The 21,600-nt window shown below is 34.1% G+C and overlaps 1 protein-coding gene across 3 annotated transcripts in view; it reads right to left on the bottom strand.

Annotated features, from left to right (window-relative positions):
• The window catches only part of TUSC3 (tumor suppressor candidate 3), a 104,780-nt gene that overhangs the window by 51,526 nt on the left and 31,654 nt on the right, over positions 1-21,600 (bottom strand). For all 3 annotated transcript variants that reach the window (XM_051790354.1, XM_051790356.1, XM_051790355.1), the window contains exons 2-5: positions 20,056-20,225; positions 10,447-10,564; positions 7,931-8,071; positions 7,230-7,370 (exon numbers count right to left, since the gene is read on the bottom strand). In XM_051790354.1, coding sequence (XP_051646314.1) covers positions 7,230-7,370; positions 7,931-8,071; positions 10,447-10,564; positions 20,056-20,225 — 570 coding nt within the window. The remainder of the gene's footprint in view (positions 1-7,229; positions 7,371-7,930; positions 8,072-10,446; positions 10,565-20,055; positions 20,226-21,600) is intronic.

Here is a 21,600-nt window from a genome sequence, read left to right as displayed (position 1 = left end):
AAAGATAACAGATGCATAGAATACAAAAATTAGGTCTCTGAAGGTGAGTCTTCTATGAAAAATCATTTCTCTAATTCTTAAATTATTGTTTGAAATTTACATTCTCTAGGGCCAAATCTTCCATAAAGAAAGATTAAAAAGACTCCAGCTCAATTTACATAGTCATATATTTTATAAACGATAAATCTCTCAAATTAATCAAGATCGTTAATGCTTGCCAATACAAATACCATGCTGTTGAGACTGTAACATCTAGGTGACACAATAGTGGGGAGAAGAAAATGTCGAGTATTAAGATTATTGAAAAGCAAAGACTTAACAATATGGTTTTTTAACTTGAAGGCATCATTCATATTCTTTCAGTTCAGACTGCTAGTGACCAAGGAAACTAATTCAGTACACCACATACTGCATCTGCCATGATTTCTTTCCATCATGTTCCTTTTGACGGTGTATTTCAAAATTACATTTTCAGGAGCCAGAAAACATTCTCCCACTTCTCCCTAGTCCTCTTCCAATCTTCATCTATTTTAAGTATCCTAAGAACAGAGCACTTCCATCATATCCCTTAAGTAAGCATTTGGTATGCTACAGATAGCACTTGACATTCAAGCTCATTTTGCTGTGTTCTATATTCTCCAATTACAATCATCTGGGTAAAAAAAAACCCAACCGTGGAAACTATAGATTTCTATTGTATACACACCACTATTTCCAGAACAGATGCACAAAACTAAGATACATCATGCTGATGCCATTCCAAATGGCATAGTTTCCATAGAATCCCATGGTTTGGGATCCTAAAGTTTCCAAAACACTTAGTTCACTCACCATTACTGTGAGTTCATTTTTCCCAGGACAAAACTTTACCAAATTAATTCCTACAGATGATCAATCTGTACCATGTGGTTAATGACTTCATATTTACTCTCATATGCAGAGAAATGGCCACTTTCTGCAGTTTTCTTGGATCTTGTCAAAGTTTGAAGGATGAAAACTGGAGTTCAAGCCAAGGCACTTATCTCTGAGCATAATGACACTTTCTCATAGAAGAGTCTCTACTTTCTCAGTTCTACAGAGAGGAGTGCTACAGACCTTTCATCCCTCTGGCTCCCTTCTTTCTCTTTGTCAGACTCCAAGAACAGCACTAACTGCTGCATGCCACCTGATTTATCAAGGGAGTTCAGGGTTTTTTCAGGGTTCAAACTATTTTAAGAGTTTCCAGATTTAGGTAGCTTACTCTGCATCTAAATGATAAAAGCAAACAGATTAGATCTACATTTTTGACTGGTGTAGCACAGAGAGGGAAAGAACAGTGATTTGCTAAAACATAATATGGTTCCAAGACCAAATGTCCACAGAATGTCTTCAGTGGCAAGTTTATCAGTCCTAGTTGAATACACTATATGTGCAGACAGGTCTGCTCAAGGACCTTGTTAACAAATTGCAAGTGGTATTTTCTTGATGACTTCCATCCTCAGTTTCACTAAAGGGGAAAACTGCTTTGAGTTCACCTGTGGTGCATTTGTGTTTAAACCACAAGGCTACTGTGAACAGTTGCAAGGTAAATTAAGCACCAAGAGTCCCAGCAGAACACTGAATTGCTAGCAAGACACAATTTCACAAGCACATCAACAGGAATTTTTAAACTGTTCTTGGTCTTGCAAACTTTGTCAAATGATTTATTTTGGCTTAATACATCCTTTCTCAAAGATATAAGTTTTGTTTAAGACTATCTGCCAGTTCATTAAACAAAATTACTGGAGATTTAAAAAGCCATTTGGAATGCATTTTGAAGAGAAATTTCCTATTAGCAGATACCATACAAAGCCAATAATTAGATTTCTTTTCAAGTTTAGACCCAAGAACATGGAAAACACTATGTAATGTAAGAAAAATAATGGAACTTTAGATTCATTTATGACTAGTTAAATTCAAGTATAGTTTCAAAAAAAAAAAAAAAAGGGAGACATGGGCAGCCAGTTCTGCACTTAATTTCTCTATTTTTCTGCATATGTAAGTTTTAACCACCTCACAATTACTGTTTAAACAAATGTAATCCCTCCTATCCAGTTTATCTTTGCTTTTGTGATCAATGAAAGCTACTGAGTTATGAGATCCGTGCTCAATTTCTACATAACAATCCATCACTTATTAGAATCTCCAATAAGAGATATACAATTCAAGGACGGGGACTACAACACAGAAGCAAAGACAATGGATTTCTGTATCTTTAAATGTGCACCCCTAAAGCATTCGACTATAGGAAGAAAAGAAAATTAACAATCAGCATTTTTTGCTGTTCTTTTGAGATGCCTATCTACTCACACAGAGGAACCTGACTTTTTCTATGTCTATCTTTGAATAAAACACTGACTTTTTTTCTTCTCATTCCCAGAAAGGGGTGAAGAAGCCACTGGTAGCCACAATACCCTTCAAGCTCTCTTAGACCAATAACTAATGATGAATGTATTATGTGGTATAGATACTGTGGAGTGTATCAGCACAAAACATTTTCATACCCATTAACTGTTCTGAGAACAAGTAAACACACACTTTATCTCCTCATTCAAGTGACCTGACATATTTTGCCCAATATAGTCAGCTCCTAGGGAGCTGCCATTCCAATCTGAGCACAGAATTTTGACTTCCCAGATTTCACAGGTATATAGGCAAATCTGAAGTATACACATAAATAAAACTGAAAATTATATGCAGAAAACCACAGTGACAGCCTGGTAAAGTAAGTGCTTTCAAAAGACCCCTAGCTGCCCACATTCCAGCCAACAGAACAGATAAACCCTCAGCACAAGTACTGTTGTCTAAAATGAAGCAATTCCTCATCTAAAATGTTAGAAGCTTGGCTGGTTTATACTGTCTGACCTTTTCTTCTGCCTGCTTAAGAAATTAAGAGTCCTGACAAGGGTCTGAATTGCTTCTTCTTATCAGCATAAAAGGACACCATTCTGCAAATATCTGAGGACAGAATTCCTTCCTCATCTTGGTGTTGGCATGTCAGAAGGAAAAATATCCATAGATGAATAGCAGAATTTGAATTAAAGTCTAAGATAATCTAGAGGATAAGTAATGCATGTGATCTCAAAAGACATCTTTTGGGATATTATGTACTGTGACTCAGTCATTCGGGTTTGTCATTCTAAAAGTCTGCTGGGTGATGTTGCAAATGAAAATGCCTAAGGCATACAAGATACTACCAGAGTCTGCAGTGCTTCAAGGAGGGGATGAAACCACAAATATTGCTGTTGCACAATCTAATGCTGAGGACAAAACCAATTTAATGGTTTTGTGTGAACTGGCATTGCAATTAATGTGTGAGATGAAAGATCTGGTCTTGCTTCTGAAAGTCTATCAAAACCAGTACATGCATTCCTAAATATTCTCCTAAAACAGTGCTGGAAATATTGTCTATGAGACACAACACTTTGGTATCAATGAAGTTATTGAACAAAAACTCAGTTAATCTTTCTGGGATCCTCTGTTCTGCTAGTAAAAACAGCAGAGGCATTTTATGCTGAGAATTTTCTTCTAATTTTTAGCAACAAATTATTCAATCGGGCAGAGAGGCACCATCCATTTTTCATTTACATAAAAAGTATTCAACATTTGGGAAAATAAAAGTTCTTCAACTTAGTAAACTAAGAAGCTCTAAAAAAGCAAGAAAAAGAAAACTAGAGAGTTCTCTGTTTGCAATGACACAGTTTGCAGTCACTGAATCCCAGGATCTCTATGAAAAACTTTCAGTTGAAATTAAAAAATGTTATTTTAAATTTAATGAATTAATGCTAACGAATGCAAGTTAATGAATGCTAGCTACCTAACAGTACAACATCTCCCAAAAAACAATCAAAACACAAACCTACAGCTTTTAGAAAAGAGCTTCCATGCTTTCTCAATTCTTTATCATCTGAAAAAAAGAACTGCCAATAAGGAATAAGATAATTGCCTATACTTCTGTTAAAAACATGGGCTTCCTGTAGTTTTTATGCATCTTGCCAGGTTTTCTCTATTTAATTTAGTTTTTAAAGTTCAAAGAGGAAAAAATATTAATGAAGAATATAATTATTTAAAATTAAACATTTATTTCTTATTTATACCCTTCATAAAAAGCATCTTACTAGACACTATTTTCTCCATTTTTCCTTTTAATGAGCTTTTATCAAAAAAGACGCTCTAAGTTTTACTGGTAGAAAAAGAAGCATGATCTAAGGGAATCATAACTACACGATAACTTAGAAGGAATATATTAATGACTGTCCATTTTCTTCTATGAATTCTAACATATTTTAGTTATTAACTGAGGTTATCTGTGCAAAAGCCTGCAATCTGGAGCCCTTGTTGATTCCATCAAAAAGAAGTTATAAAATTTACTTGTATGGCTGGGTATATCTGAATAAAACCAAAAGGATTCCTGGTAACTGCATGATCTTTGACAAAACATCATTTTGCAGACTATGGGGCTTTAAAAACATTGCGAAGTCAGAAGGACAATAACAATTAAAATAGTGAAGCGCTGGCTCAATGCCATGATTAATTACTATATACTTTTAGATATAAGAACATTTTCTAAAACATCTTTTCAGTACTATTAATTTTTAAAGTAACCAGAATTTTATAGGAAATAGCATTAGCAACAACAATAAATGGCATTAATGCCATTTTAGTCCCTTGTTTTTTGATACAATCAGCAGGATAGCAATTACTGAATGGCATTAACAGAATTTCTTTAAATATTTGATTCCATCTGGACATTGAACCTGTCCACAGGAGTGGAATGTGATTATAGGTTTTCCACACTGCAATTTACAGTTACATTCAGATGCAATGTTCAGCTGTCAAGCTGCTGCTAAGGAGAACGGCAAATATTCTAAGAAAGAATTGATGTGGTAATTTTATTAATTAGGAAATTAATTATGTCTTCAACCATTTATTGAATGCAGCTTGTAATAGAATAATTCTATGATTTGAAGAACTCATTTTTAACCTCTGCAAGACAAAAAAACCAATTCCCCAAAACATTCAAACATTAAACTTTTGATCTGAAACTCAGAAATATGAAATTGAAATGAAGTTACTGTCTCCAGAGATACAGTGCATGGTTAAACAAAGGAAATACCAATTATTACATATCTTTATTTGATTTTTGACACAAATATCTATTTTGGTGTCTCAATTATTGTTTTACTCAGGTTATTGCTAAAGACCAAGAGTTCAAAAAATGTTAGACTGATACATATAAAATGTGAGCTTTCTGGTGGTAGTACATCTTTAAAAAGTATTATGATCAAAAAAACCTTGTAATCTAGAAAAAATATATGAAACTAAACATGACAGACTTACTTTGGAAGAGGAATGTCAAAACCCTGTGCTAGAGCTCAGGATACTCCAAATGACATCCTGCAACAAGGAAGACATTCTGCCCGTGGCTCTCTAGATCAAAAGGAAACATCATTCTACCTGAAATCTAGTCCTACAGGTGGTTTATTTGAAAACTTGTTCTTTATTCCTTCCTTAATGTATGGTGTAGATTAACAAACTGCTTAAAGAATGCATGCAAAGTGCACTAGTAGGAAAAGCTACAGTACCACATGAGAGAAAAGAGCATTATCAGTAACCACTATTCAAGAGAAATGCCAGATATTAAGGAATTCTGAACAAAGAGCTGTCTTTAAGATCTTATTAATAATTCAGACATAAAAATTAATTAGTGCTTAACAGGTATTAGGTAACTTTATCTTTGAACTTGTGTAATAAAGGCTGCCAAAGACCCATCAGCTGAAAGTATCACAAAAAGAAAGTATCTTTTCATATTGTTGAATCACAGCAGAATAGCAAACCATCAATATGATATAGCTTTGAAAAGGCAAAATTGATTATAGGATACATCAGTAACCTACTTCTAGCAGAGCTAAAATACACTGAACTATAAAATAGCCCAGGTTAAAAGAGACCTGAAAAGACCATCTGGTCCAAGCTTTCATGGGAAAGGGAGCCTAGATTACAAATAAAATACGAATGCTGATGCACAAATAAACTCACGTTCCATCTAAAATCGTAGCCATATGCTTTCAAGAAAGGTCAATTCATATTGATTCAAGTTGAGAAAAAATCTTTTAAATTATCAAGTGAATAAATAACGATTTCAATGGCAAAAGAATAAAAGCTTGGTTTATACTGTGCAAAACACATGGACAAAATTTTTACAGGTATGGATCTTGATTGATAAAACTACTAGTACAGCAGGAAGGAGTTCTATTAAGCAGCAAAATGCTGAACTGCATTCAATAATCCCAGACGCTCTTCTAGTGTTGGTAACCATGCTCTTGATGCCATGTCCCTGAAAATTAAGCCTCAGATGCCGCCCCTCAGATTTTTCCTCTTCTGTCAATCACAATGATGCCAGAGTAATGAGTCCTTATTGATACACCCTAACCATCTTCTACCATCCTTGCATACTATTGCCTATCTAAAACTATGACAGCTGACTATACTGCACAGTCCATATTTTCATCACTCTATTCAGTTGTTCAAAAACTGTGATATAACAAAACACACTGCAACACACTATTAACTAAATTAAACCTTAATTCATTATTTATGGTTTTGCGGATTTAGTTGACTAGTATTTCAAACAGAATTGGTTAGATCCAGTCTTTCCTCAGAATTAAGGTTCTAAGATCATCCTATTCTCATTTAGGTTAACTGTAGAATGTTAAAGTCAGTACTACTGAAATCAGTTTTGGATAGAATTCTCCCTTTTTCTTTGTTTCTCAGGTATTTTATCATTGTCTTACAAACATATAAAGCCTTTGTTACTTTTCTCAACCTTTCATCACTTGAAAGTGATATTCTGACACCAATATCTACACTAAATCAATCATAACACTACTGATTTTACCAAAAAAGGACAAGTTGAACCATAGCCATAAACATCAGTAATATTTATTTTTGGAAATATTTTCATGTTAAAGTTCAAACAGAAATCTGCAGCTATCAGAGTTTGCTAATTTTCAGTGAGTCACTCATAGTAACTGATACTCATTGTTTATGAGAATTAGATCCAAAATCTAGATTATCCATCTTTTTCTGATAGTATCATTCTGAACAATGTATTAATGCAATGGCTTTTAATTTACCATGCAAGTAATGAAGACACATATGCTAGGATAAGAAACTAATAAAAAGCAAATTAGTAAGGAAAATCTGCATACCAGAGCTGCCATGGCCCAACCAGTTTTGTTGTAGATGAACTCTAAATTATTTCTTCGTAGATACAACAAGCCACCAACAAGAGATACCAGAAGAGCCAGTGCAATTGTACCAGAATAGTTAGGAGGCCTGAATACTCTGATCTGGAAAAGATAAATGCAAATACAGATTGTAATAAATGCACACATACAGATCATCTTCCATATAGATAAATATGGAGCATCTGAAATCTGGATTCCAAGTCAGCAAGACTAATTCCTAAATATATTTAAATAAGAAAAAATAGTACTTCCTTTAATAAGCACATAATATGAAAAAAACTTCACGTATAATTTTGAACTTTTCAACTCCAAAACATTATTTCTTCAACAGATTTGCAGGTTCTATCTGAATTAGAAGAAGCTACATTCAAATCTATTTGCTTTGTACATAGTCTTGCAAAGCACATTTTACTTCTTAACAGTTAATTATCACTGCTTGTTTTCATCCAGAATAAGACTACAGAAAATTTAACCAAGCAAGAATGGAATATAATCTGCAAACCACAGAAGTTACCATAAATACCACGAATGTTATTTTTTTAATGTGTTCTAGAACCTTCACCTGACAAAAAAAAATTAAGGAAAGATGGAATTTGTCATCAGTCTGTCTCAGACTACAAAGATACATTTGGTTTCAACTTTTAAAATGTTGAAAGACTTACATGAACATCTGTTCTGTCAGCTATCCATTTAGCTAGCTGCTCGGCTGCAAATCCGATTCTCTGCAGGTCAAATGTGTCAGCTCTCTTGGGTTTACCTTTTGGAGGAAAATGCATGAAAGTCGGAGCAGAGTTCATATTCAACTAGAAAACCAGGAAAAACAGCAGGAAAAAGAATTAGTAACTCTATCCTCAAAATAAAACAACACAGTATCCTCAATAATGCAAGTCTAATTAGCACGAAAATATTATTTGCCTCCATACATTACAGTTTTAACACATTTCATGTATAGTCCTCCAAAAAGAATGCTCAGAATATTCCCTCCAGTAGATTCTTCAGGATGTTTAATTATTCAGAGTATTTCACCCACAAGCTTTTCTGAGTAAGAGTATCTTATGCTTTAAGGTTTTCACATGCTGTAACACCTTTCCTGTAATTGGTAAAACAGAGACCTGCACTCATCCAATCTATTAAAGTATATCAGGGAGATATTCAAAGGGAGTAAAGCAGTTTGATTTGTTTCCCTTGCCCAGCTCTCATGAATCTGAAGTTAACTATACTATTCATCTAGCCTTCTACTGGCTGCAAGACTGACTAATCACGAGTGACTAGTCTTTTTTGAATCCAGAAAGGCCTAGATAAACTAGCACTGACTACATAACTATCCCTAGAAAATCTTAATTCATGTGTTGATGTCACTGGAACCATTCAGAGGACATATGAAAATTCCCAAAGGTGATAAACAAACAGATTTCCATCCACATTTGCCACTTGAAATTCTGACTTCAACTCTGCTAGATGGTAGAGGAGAATATAGTTTTACTACATAAAATTCCTCCATGTTCAGGACACCTCAAAAATAGTGCAAAAAAGCACTTTAGAAAATGAAGCTGCAAATAAACAAAATCAGAGGTAACACTTAAAGATGATGCAATATGGAGGCCTTTAAATAAAAAATGCAGAGTAAGCCTGTTTGTTTCATTCCTGAAAAATGAAATTTAATTTTACATTACCCAAACTTAATCTTTAATCAAGTACAGAACTGAATTTTTCAACAGAAATTACTAACTATTAAAATGTTTTTAATCTAAGCAAAAAAATACCCCTCTTCTTTATTGAGCTGTTTTGGAAATAAATATTCCAAGAAAGTCTAAGACAAATGTTGTGAAATTGTTAAATGAAACATAAGATACAGAAACACGTTGAGATGCAGAAACCTTCTGACATTGGATAGACTTTGGGGGCAGTTGGTCTGGAACTACTTTACCATTGCTCTGTAAACATAGCAAAAGCTAAAAAATGCAAATTGCATTACCTTTGAGGTTTTTTGCTATGGCATCAATATTACATGACTTGTTTGTTCACATAAATGTATGGTCAGAATTTCCCCCAAATCCACCTTAAAACAGTCCATTAGTTCAATGTATTCTTAACACTGCATCTCTAAAACTGGTAGGAACCTTACATACTGATGTTTAATTTCATCTACATGTAAACATGACTTTAAATGCATATCATTCAAAATAAAACTGAATCTGTGTTCTGTTACACAGGGAATAAGTTGAACTGGACTATTCTAACATGTATTGATTGGTTTAAGGCCAGATCAAACAACATATATTGTATTATTATAATCACGTAAGTTACAATAATACAAATTTTTGTAAAGCAAATCTTTAATTTGTAAAGCAAAATCTTAAGCCACTAATAACCATTCTTTACACAATACATTCTAATATTTCAACTGGAAGTAAAAATATTTACTAAAAACAGTAATTACACTTTTTAAATTAAGTATTTTAAAATAAATATTAATCTTTTCCTCCAAACATTTTAAATCACATACTTCACCAAAAGGTGTTTAAAATATATGGAGAACTTCAAAGCTTTTCACTTCTCTTAATCTGCATTTTTAGCTTCAATGAATGGATAAATATCAAAGAAAATCATGTCAGTATTTAGTATTAATTTTCAAGGGATGCATTTTGCCTTGACTACTCAGTTTAAAGGGAGACAAACTATTCTCCAACAGCTGATTTTTCACTCTTTATAGCCAATATATAAAATGTAAACCATTCTCTTCTCTTTTCCCTGAAGAACTTCCAGGCTAATTCAAATATTATTGAAGTTGAAGAATATTGTATCACATAAAAGCAATTAGTTAAGAGCTTTTTACCACTGAAGAGAAAATAAAGGAAATCTTTAAATGCAAATGTTATTTGCAATGTTCTTCATTCTAAAAAATTACATTAACAATTGTTTGGGAAAAAAAATGCACATGTATAATGCAATCTATAAACAAGGATTATAAACTACGCTTGGAAAAACTAGAAGTGGTTATTGGTAGAATTTGCCTTTGTTAATGTCATAGAAACTGCAGTGTTTTTAACCAGGAGGAAATTGTATACAAAACACAGAGGTACACACCTACATACAGAAAATAATTTGTCTTACATTATTTGGCAAATCAACATGTAGTTGTAAAAATTAACAATGTTTTACAGTGTCTAACATTTACCTGTTGAAAAACATCTGCCCCTTCATCATAATCCACTATTGTGAAAAACAGTTTGTTTGAAAAAGCAGATGAATAGCGCCATGAATTAGCCAGTACTTGATATTCTTCATTAGCTTGCCTGTTAAGGAAAAGAAACAAATGTACATCCACATGGCATTCACTGGCAAAAAATATGCTATAACGAGCTGCAACAGCTAGATAAATTACATTTTCAGTATCATTCTCAACAACCATACTATCAGTTAAAACGTTTCAGCTAGTTATGCAACTCTTTGTTTCAAACTCGTCTTCTCCAAAATTATAAAATGTGTTAAGGTAAACTATACCAGAGACATTCCAAGATGATATTAAGAAAAAATAATGTTTTCCATATTTAAAAGTCTCAGAACTGTGTGGCAAGTGTAACAAAAATCTGCTAACAGATCCATGCAAGCAAATGCCTATGTTGCCCCTGATTACAATATCAGGATTTACTTGCTGGAAACAGCTACAAATAAGGAATTCTGAAACCAGTGGACAGACAACACAGAATTGTGAAAGTAGCAGTCTTCCTAAAACAGCAGAGCCATAAAAAGAGAGCCAAAGAAACTGCTAAGCACTTGGGAAATGATCCTAACCAAATAAACAGTAGGCTTGTAAGTAGCATAATAAATTACAGATTATTTCTCTAAAACTTCTTTTAAAAGTGACAATTTTGTAGAACAGAAGGTGATTTGCTACTATTCAAATATGTCAGAAAGCCTCCTCTTGGCTTTACTCATGGGTCTAAATTCAGGTCAGATTTTTTTGAGGTTTTGCTTGTTCACCTGTCCACTTTACATAAAAATTAAAAACCCCAAAACAAACAAACAAAAAACTCCCCCCAAAACCAAATAAACACCCACCACAATAAATCTGAAATACAACAAACAAAAAAACAAAAGCCCCCCAAACAAGCAAAAGAACAAACCAAAAAACTTTGCCCTGATTGCACTAAAAGGAAGGGAAAGGGAATTAATTCTAAGAGAATAATCTCGGGATCTTTATCAGCAGAGACATTCTCTAAACACAGAAACATAAACCCACAGATTCTTTAATAGGACAAATCAATACCAACAAAAAAATTCAGAGAAAAAAAAGAAAGAATGCTTGCAGTACTTCCTGATTGACACAGATTCCTTTGTTAATTTCCATATTATTATTTAATCACATCTGCTGTAGAGTCCAAACCAGGATTTCACCACTTGGCAACTCGACTTTGCATATAGAAAGATACATAAGCAGTATAAATAAATGTATTCTGCAGCTTTTCTCAAAACAGTGTTTCTAGAAAAACAGTTCTATGTGTTAGATGGTGCAGAACAGTTTATTTAAAAGTTGTAAATTCAAAAATCTGTTTGCTGTAAGAGAAACTCTGCATTAAACATACAGAAGAGAGAGCAAAAAAGGGGAAGAGCATTACAGGACCATAGATATCCCAAGACCTTCACCATTTCTTCATAACTGAGATCAACTTTAGGCATGACATATATTACATACAAACTCCAGCAAAGTTGTGTACTATTAAGACATACATTGTACATGAAAAAACTATCACAAAAATCTAAGAGTTAAAATGAAAATTCATGACCTTTTACTCCCACAAAGAATAAATAAGATGAAGCACAATAAAACTCAACTTTCAACCTTACTACCTGACTTTGTAAAATTTGCTACTTAACAGCCTTACTCAATAGGCAGTTTGCAATTTAAAAAAAAAAAAAGTGATGTACTCATTAGTTGGTTATTTCTAGAAACAGGTATCACTAAGCAGGCTAACATATTCACTGTCATCCTGAAGAGGGCAGTCAGACAACATCAAAGGAATGCTTTAAAATCTTAAGCAATATCTGTAATGCACTCTTCTGATAAGCCTGCTATATTAAAGCTGAACCATTTTTATTAGAAGAACAAGATAAAAATCACTTCATCTTGATACCATCATTCTTCTTCATCTACCTTTCACTTGTGATGAAATAGTATTTCTGGGAAATTCAGATACTCCACTTATGCCCCCATTATTTGAGAGGACTCTTGTTCCTGCTGATCTCAATGCATTTTGCATCTTCGAACTATTTTGAATTAATATAATAGATAGAAAGTATAATTTTTCAAAAGGTTGCTTTAGATTTTCTGTAAAAGAGTCAAAGTAAAATTTCATCCTCAGACTGAAAATAACAATTCTGTAATATATCTTCATAGCAGCTCTTGAAGGGTGTGGAGAAGAAAGACTGAAACAAGGAGCAGCAGGAATACAAAGTTAAAGGATTACCACATCCACAACTGAAGATCATCCTACACTACATAATCTCCAACTGATACAATGCTGATACAATCACATTAATAACTTTCTGTAGCATAGGTTAATTCCTTTTCAGACTCAGTAACAGTAAAAAACACAAGCACTTGACTGAAAAAAAATTCAGTCTTCAATTAACAACAGACAATATCAACTATGTCACTTTTTACCTACCTAGGTCTATAATTAGTTCGTACCCATTTTATCAGTTTATTTCTACGGATCAACGTTAATTATACAAAATTGCTATAATAATTATATGAAATACTATAAAGGCATAAAGCAAAGAACTACATTTGGGTTGAACTCATCAGAAAAATATAGTAGCACTGCTCTTGCTTGCTTGACAGGATTTTTTGATATATGGAGAACATCTGAATGCTATTGCTATTATAGTCACCTCTTAAGAACTTCATTATACCAGCAACACGGGAACTAGCAACAACAACACTAATATTGACCAGCTACTAGAAAATAGTGGCTAGATCAAAGGGAATGCTACTATTAGATTTACTCAGAAAATTCAATATTCTGGAAAGTAAGCTGCTAAGCAAATGCTCTACGAAAATTCTTCCATTACGCAAGAGTTGCTCATGAAATATTAAAAGTTTTATTTAAAAAGATTAATTATGTGGGTGTCTATGGCAGTTAATCAGATTTGTATAGCTTGAGCTATATTTAATGAGATTAATTTTATTCTATTAGCCTAACATTTTAGTAAGAAAAACACAAATGGAATATTAGGAAAAGAATAAGAGTGTGGAATTATTTGACAAAGAAAGCAGTAAAGCATTATTTTCTGGCACACTATGGACTGTACAAAATACTTACATATGTACAGTTGGCACAGAATGCACTACCAGGTCACCTACCTGTTCTTATCCATCTGTTTAAAGTAAACTGCAAGCAATGCTACAATTTACTTCCACAACAACTTTTGGCTTTTATTTGAAGACTAAAACAAGGGGTTAAATGCATATTTTGATGTCTTCTCAGTGTCAAGAAGACAAATTCAGAACGCTTATTTGATTTTAATTTTGTTTAGAGTGACTCATACTGTCTTCAAGAAAAGCACTGAAAAATCTACAAATGTGTCCAGAAAATTCACCACATATGTGGTGACATAGTGTATGGACACTAGTTGAAAGCTACACTCGTTTTGCAAACTAGATGTCTATAAAAGGGGAAGGCAAGCTAAAATCCATGCTATTCTATTTACAGTATCCCATGAAATTTTCAATATTCTACAGATGAAAAGAAGCTATGAGGTCCAATTTTGTAGAAGTTGTGAAGTAAAAAAATAAAGAGTTGCGAACACAGGAAGAATAAGGAGTTTCTTGTGATCCAAGTAGAAATTACTGCCTGGTTAAACAGGACTCATCAGTACTTTTATAAAGATCCTGAAGTACACAGGAAAAGCAATTGTTTAGCTTTCAACAGCTCCTTCCACATTTCCTATTCCTTCATTGAACAAAAGTTCAAATCACAGTTTCCTCTCACTACATTTAAGAGACCTGCCAACGATTTTTCTCACTACCTCCTCTTGATCAAGTGGCCAAAAAAAACCCCAAAACCACAGAAAGACAGAGGATCCTGTTTCTTCCTTCTGATGATGCCTCCTTGACTGTCACAATTCTTTTTGCTGTTGACCTACTCTTGGATCGGCTACTTGAAAACATATTTCTTTTCTGAGATATCTTTTTTAGCAGGGAAACCAACAGAATCCCTCTCTTTTCAGAATTAAAAAAATCACCTCCTCTTGGAGGTCTAATTGATAAGGTAGATGTTAATAAAAGCATGAGGAATCTCTTCTCTCATATATTTTGCTATTTGCTTCTATGCACTGAGTTAGCAGAAGGCGGCTACATTCAGAGACCTTTATTAAGCACATACTACAAAATTAAGCTCAAAATTTAAAAATACACAAACTGTATGTTGAATTATAACCATAGTTTTAGATAAACCTGTGAGGAGGAATAACTTAAGCAGTTAACTTTGAGCCCATTCTGCAGCAGGCTTTCTTCAGCAACTACAAGCTTGTTCTGAAAGATGCCACTAATAATTTCTGACAGAATTCAATCTTGTCACTCAAACTAAACCAAAGCAGTCTTTAGAAAACATGTGCCACATCTGAAAAATTGAACCATCTCCCCCATATTCTACATATTTTTAATATATTTTACATTTATATTTATACGCACAGAGCTAATGGGAGTAATCACCGCTCCTTTCAATATAAAAAACTTCTGACGCTTTTAAAAATGCAATAGTCTGGTCAACATGGATGAAAAAATTACTGGCTACCCAACTTGTCTGTATTACCAGCCACTTTCATCTTTCTTCTTCATAAATACTTTTTGCACACAGTCTTCGCAAAACTGTGTTTTCCAAGAATCTCGAAGCAGGTTTGTTACTTCCACTGTAAAATACTGTTAAACATCATCTAGAACTGAAACAAAACAGTTTTCAGCTAGTGCAGTTTACAAGTTTGTCTTCACAAGTGGTCATCTGCCATTACCATAGGCTTTCTCTGTTGCATTTCCCCATTTTTCTCCTGATCATTTATGATGCTAATTCTAGGCTTCAATCTCGATTTGCTATAATTCAAAAAGGCTCACCTCTTAAAAGGAAACATGTGGGAATTCACAGGCATAAACAAGCATAGTAGAAAGTATGCAAACCAAAATCTGTTTGTTTCAAGTAGCTTTAAATTCACAGAGAGACGCACTTGTCTAATTTACATATTTTAACCATTATCTTATAACAAACTAGTAGCACAGGTCAACCTATAAAGCCTATCCACCGAAATTCAGCATCTTTAGCCTCTGCTCTGATCTTTTCAAGGAACACTAAGAAAAAAAAAAAATCAACACAAAATATGCACCTTTCTGTGACGGGCTTCAGCTGTTGAGGAAAAGCTCAAGTGACCAATTTCATTTTTCTGACCCAAATATCCCTTTCCAAATGAAAATACCCCAGAAATGAATTGCAAAATGAACCAGACAAAAATGTGAACTGTTTGGAGACAAACAAGATGTCTCTGATGTACACCTGTACTGAAAGCAGAGATGCTTGCTTCTGCCAATCAGATGAGAGAAGCAGAGCTTGGAAAGTAAAATAAAAGACTTTGCTTATGGAGTTGTCAGATGGTATAGCAACAAACAAAAAAGAATGAGTTAATTATAAGAATGAAAGATGCAGAGGAGCAGTCAGCATCAGCAGGATAGAGCTAAAGCCCATGTGTAGCTAAAAAAATCGAGTGCAGCCCCAGGGTCACTGAAGTCTGGTTGGTAAAAAGGTGCTGATCACTTAAGAAAATGTGGTGAGAATAAAACAGGGGAGCAGACTGCAAAACGCAAAAAGATGAAAAGCACAGAAGTTGGAAGCGAATTTTCACCCAAAAATGCATTCAAGTCAATCTAGAAGTTACTATTTGCCTGTATGTAATACAAAGTACAGGCTGAGAAACAGTCTCATCTCTGTGAATACTATTGTCAGAACAAACGTTCTTTTTTCCTCCTTACATACATAAGTAATTTTTTCTTTAGTAGTGTGACTGATGTGGGTAACAGAGATAAACTATCTAGTTGAGTGAAGATCTAAACACCAAGGGAAAAAGGTAGCTCGTCTTATATCCTGAATCATCACTGTTCAAAGTTAGATTATTTCAGACTGCTCATCCAAACTGATTCATCATCACAATGCATCAAGGGGCCCTTTAGGATCTGCTTCCAATGTGCAGTTGCAGAGTATATGCACCAAGAACAGCAATAACAGGTAAAGTCAATTAAGACTAACCAAGTTTAATTTCCTGGAACTAAAACAGTTTAATCAAACGCATTTCCAAATGTGCATGGAAAAAATCCCCCATGTTAAGCCATTAGAAACACGTTTGACCTCCATTTGAGAGCACACTGGATATCTAATCCGTTATTGTTAATTCATCTCCCAACACCAGCTATGTCATATTGAACTTAAATAATTGGGTCAACAGAAAAACTGACATTTATGTTACCACTAACACAATTGTGAAGGCATCAGACAGTTTTCAATACTCTTTTGGATCAGTACATTGAAACTTGTTTGTTGTTTAAACTTGTTATATGTAAAATCTTCACTCTAAATTCTGCTTTAGGATAAATACTGAATTTCCTCAAAAAAAAAAATCTAGAGGCATGACTAGAGGCTCTACTAACATCTATACAGAGCTGCTGGTTTTCAGAAGCCTTCATGTGTTAGGACTAGATTAATTCAGACAAGATTGACTGAAAGTTTATTTTTTGCCATTACCACACCTTTATCCAAATATCTAGAGTCCCAAGGACTTCTTTGTAAGTGGTATTTTAAAAGTAAGTTGATATGATTTCCATATACTTTCACAAATCATGTGATTTATGTGATTGATGATATAATGTCTTCCTTGCTGCACAAAGAAAATTACATTCTCTGAGACATATTTGGTCAGCTTTTCACATGTATGTCCTTGATATATGGATAGGTGAACTCAACCAAGTTCCATTCAAAATCTGAAACTTTTCCAGCATTAAAAAGGGTAGGAGGTTGCAGAAGGGGAGAATCCTTCCTTCATGCCTTCTAGACAATGTCCAAGCTACAGCACTTCTCAGCAATGGACAAGCATGATAGTCCTTTGTCCAGTGGAGAACATAGATCACCAAACTGACTTTGCATTCACTTGGAAGAATTCCAAAAGTGACACTAACCTTTCAAATGCAGGAAGCTACCTCTCCATCTGTGAGGCCACAGTTGTTCAAAACACCAGCCAGAACAGTCATACTGATTTTACTATAAGCAGGGGCTCCTCTAAACTACAAACATTCTAAATATAACCAAATACAAAATCAGATAAACAAAGGATATAGGGTTTTTTTTAACAAGATAGGACACAAATGATCTCTTCTGGCCTCAAATGTGCTCATCTACAATGGCTTGCTCTAATAACCATTAGCTTTCACTGCTCTTCTCCAGAGGAGGACCACATTTCCTACTCTTGGTATTTTTATCTTGTTATTTACTGCTCCCCCTCTTTTTATTTTTTATGTATAATACTGTGTTTTTCACGCTTAGAATTTGACATAGCTCTATTCAACAGCCACACACAAATATTTTTTTTCACGTTTTGAAAATACTACACACATGTTCTTTATTAACTGGACATTTAGAAGAGACAAAACATAGAAATTTCAAATCTAAGCACCAAAAGGAAACAACAAAAACTTTTTTTTTTGTAGATAGGCCTGTGATGCATAAACTAACAAGGTTCAATTTTTAGGGGAAAAAAAAAGTTCTAATTCTTGTGACAAAGTTATTCAAAGTCAGAGATTTCAGTCTATGTGCTTTTTCATATCTGAAATATGACATTGATTTTTTTTTTGTATACAATTGCTCTGAAAATATTTTGACAAGTAGCAGTTAACTTAAATCTTGCACAAAAGCATCTTCACAGAACATTACAGATTAAGTTAAAAAAATCTATTTTTCCTTTAGGCAAAGTGGCTAGTGAATAGCTAACAATCAAGTAATGCACGCATTTCAGTTCTCTATATACTTTCAGTGCTCCTGTCCATTAATTAGGAATTGATTTGAAAATGTCGATTTTCCTGATAATGGTCTTACGTGCAGTATGATCAACCTCACTAAATTCCTTTTATTTCCCATGAACAAGTGGATTGCAACTTCACATTTATTTAAACAAGCCCAACTCAATGTAGTATGCTGATTTTTCCTTCATTTTATGCTTAAAGATTTTCAGTTGCTTCTGTACATAGATGTCTAGTCTGGCCTTTTACAAGATAAAATTTACAAGCTCTTTTTCAGTACAGTAAACAAACACACTTGCAAGCAAACCTAATTTCCTTTAAAAAAAGCAGTATTTATGTTGTTTTCACATGCCCTATAAAAGACCTGTACATAGTACAGGGAAAGAATTTGCTATGGCCATTATAATGACAAATACAATGACCCTTATAAAGCTGAACTTGGTGCATCTCCTGTAGCTTTATCCACTGGGTAAGAAAATAAGGAATGATTTAAAACAATATGGTAAACTTTCGACTCCTATTTCCTCTCCTAAAGTTGAACCCTGGCAACACAAAGAAGAAACAACAGCAACCAAAGTGCTGAACTAAAAGTTCATTTGACTTAAGAATATTGGAAAGTTTCTATACCTAATCCTTCACCATCACAGTTCATATGGAGACTGAACTCATGGAAAGGCAATTTATGTACTCTCCCTCAAAACTGACCAACAGACTTCAATGATGGAAAATTAATCTATAAAAAAAATCCAATAAAACCCATATACAACTACAGATACACGAGTTGAAGTTTCTGTTGTAAATGTCCCATTCCAACACATCAGAAATCTAACAAGCTGCTATGTTTACCAACTCTGTATATAGACTAAAATGCACCTGTTTAAAACCAAGAAATAATATTTCTTAATATACAGCTTGCATATTTCATAGTTCTACAGAGTATTTTACTGCCTATTTAAACACTGTTTAGAGCTCCCTGCACAATAATCCAATCTATTTCTAGACACAATAATTTCTAATGCATATTTTGGTTGAAGAAGGTTTTATTAGCACAGTTTCTGATTCAGTAAGGTAATTAAGTGCATGACTACCTTTCAGTCCCTTGGCCTTATTTGCCTGTCTATCATTAGTAATTTTTGGATTAATTTATTGAGCTAGGAACTTGCACAAAAAGGTCTTGAATTTAGAGGAATACCAGAGCCACTCTAATACATATTCTAAATGGAGACACCAGAACATATCAGAGTGCAGTGCCAGAAAGTATTCCACAATAAGCATGTCTTTGTGGAACAATATGCTTGCATGTAAGAACTGTCCAAAGCTGTGAAATCACAGGGTAAGTCACATCTGCATCAGAGCCTTCGACATCTCTTACTGAAGAAAACAGTGAAGTGCCATTATTATATGGTAATGAACCACTTCTGTCACACAATGTCTTTGGAAAGATCATGGTCAACTATAATAAAGTTGATTTCTTAAAGAGAAAGTCTTCCTTAGTTGTGTACATTTTATTCAATTGTAATTCAAAAAAGAAATAAAAAATTGGCAGAATCCTAAAATTTGACATCTAGATTAAATGACAGTTGAAAAGATGCTGTAACAAGCACATGAGTCTGTTGAATAGTGTGCATCTATCCCATGCAAAGAACAACCCCACTCAGTGTACTGCACATTGATTCAAGTGTTCACTTGAAGGTTGGTGAGGAAGATGAGAAAGTTCAGTAAGGTATAAATTACCTGCAAACAGAGCACTGTCGCTGTGGCTGAAGAGCAGTGAACATCACTATCACAGAGTAGTTACGAGGTGGAGCCTTCACAAACCTTCGGAATTTGTCTCCATTCATGCGGATGACTGAACGCCTTGAGCTCCACTCCATCAGCTGTTCCACCTTCTCAGCCAAAAGATTCTGTAATTGAGGACAAGGATGAGGAATGTTTAAGCTTAAAGTTTAAGTGTTTTGTACCTATATTCTGCCTTTTCACCCTCAGAGCTTATATGGACTTAAGCCAGAGGTTACATAGTTATATGGTTATAGGTATAGGTTATATGTATATAGCAAAAGTTAGCTTATAGCACAATTTAGTCTTTCATGCAGACAGGGAAATTTTAAGTATTTAAAAAAATAACTCAATGTGGTCTTAAACAAAGAGGATCCATAAAATGAAATCAAACAGGCTGCTACCAAAGGCAAAGGAGTAGAGTAAGGTTGACTGCCTCAATACAAGTTGTCAGTACACCAATCATTTAACTTCCACTTAAAAAAATTGAAGCTTCAGAAAACACAGCATTGTGTTATATTTATTCTATTTAGTAAAAATGAGAGCAAGATGTTGTCAGTCACTCAAACATAAAGAGGAAAGAAAATTGTACCTACAGAGAGAGAAATAGTTACTATATTCAGAATTTCCTACAAACATGCATCATGTTGAATTTAAATTAATACAAGTTTTATTTTTTGCTACAGACAGGACTGCACTGTCATATAAACCCATCTAGGTAAATTCTTTTATGGGATCAACATTTTGAGTTGCTTTCAAGATTAAGGACCCCAAAGTATTTTGACTGAACTACCATTGTATAAGAAAAAAATCCCTGCCTGTGTGTTGCTTTTACTTGAAAGCATTCCATGACATGAATGATTTAAAGGAAGCTATGAGACATATTAGAAGACAGTCTTATTTATCAAAGTATTCTTATAAAAATCTATTTAGAATTTTTTTTAATAAAGTAAGCCTGATGTCACACATGCTCAGCAGAAATTGTTTCGTTTCCTAAATTACCCAGGTTCAGTGAAGACTCAATGACAGTACTCTAAGTGGATTGCTACATACATTGTATCAGGATCAATGTATCAATCTATCTTGTTTTATATCCTTTGTTCCCTATTCACAGACCCTGCGGAAGCTGCCTATATCAAATAAGAATTTAAAAAATCGTGGAGAAAACTGGAATATTACAAGTCAGAAGCTGAGCAATGAAAGAAGGTGGGAAGGACAGAGAGGGGGCAGACAGACAGAAAGTGAAGAAAGGGCACCAAACAACAGGGAAACTAAGTTCAGAAAATTTGAAGATCTCAGACCTCTGTTAAAATACACAAATTAGTGGAAGGGTTTACGAACTGATGAGGCTCCACTGTGGAGGGGAAGAATAAACTAGCTTAAAAAACATATTGAAATGAGGACACTGAGAAAAGAGAATACAATGAGAGGCAAGGCAAGGATAAAATTCAAATACTGTGTAAGAAAAACTGAGAAAGGAGACAAGGTGGTTTTTCTAGGACT

Source organism: Manacus candei, unplaced genomic scaffold (genome assembly GCF_025592945.1).
Source record: "Manacus candei isolate 608988 ecotype Guabito, Panama unplaced genomic scaffold, ASM2559294v1 h1tg000028l, whole genome shotgun sequence".
NCBI lineage: Eukaryota > Metazoa > Chordata > Aves > Passeriformes > Pipridae > Manacus > Manacus candei.
Note: the sequence above shows the minus strand (reverse complement) of the source record. Positions and strands in the feature narration are given on the sequence as shown.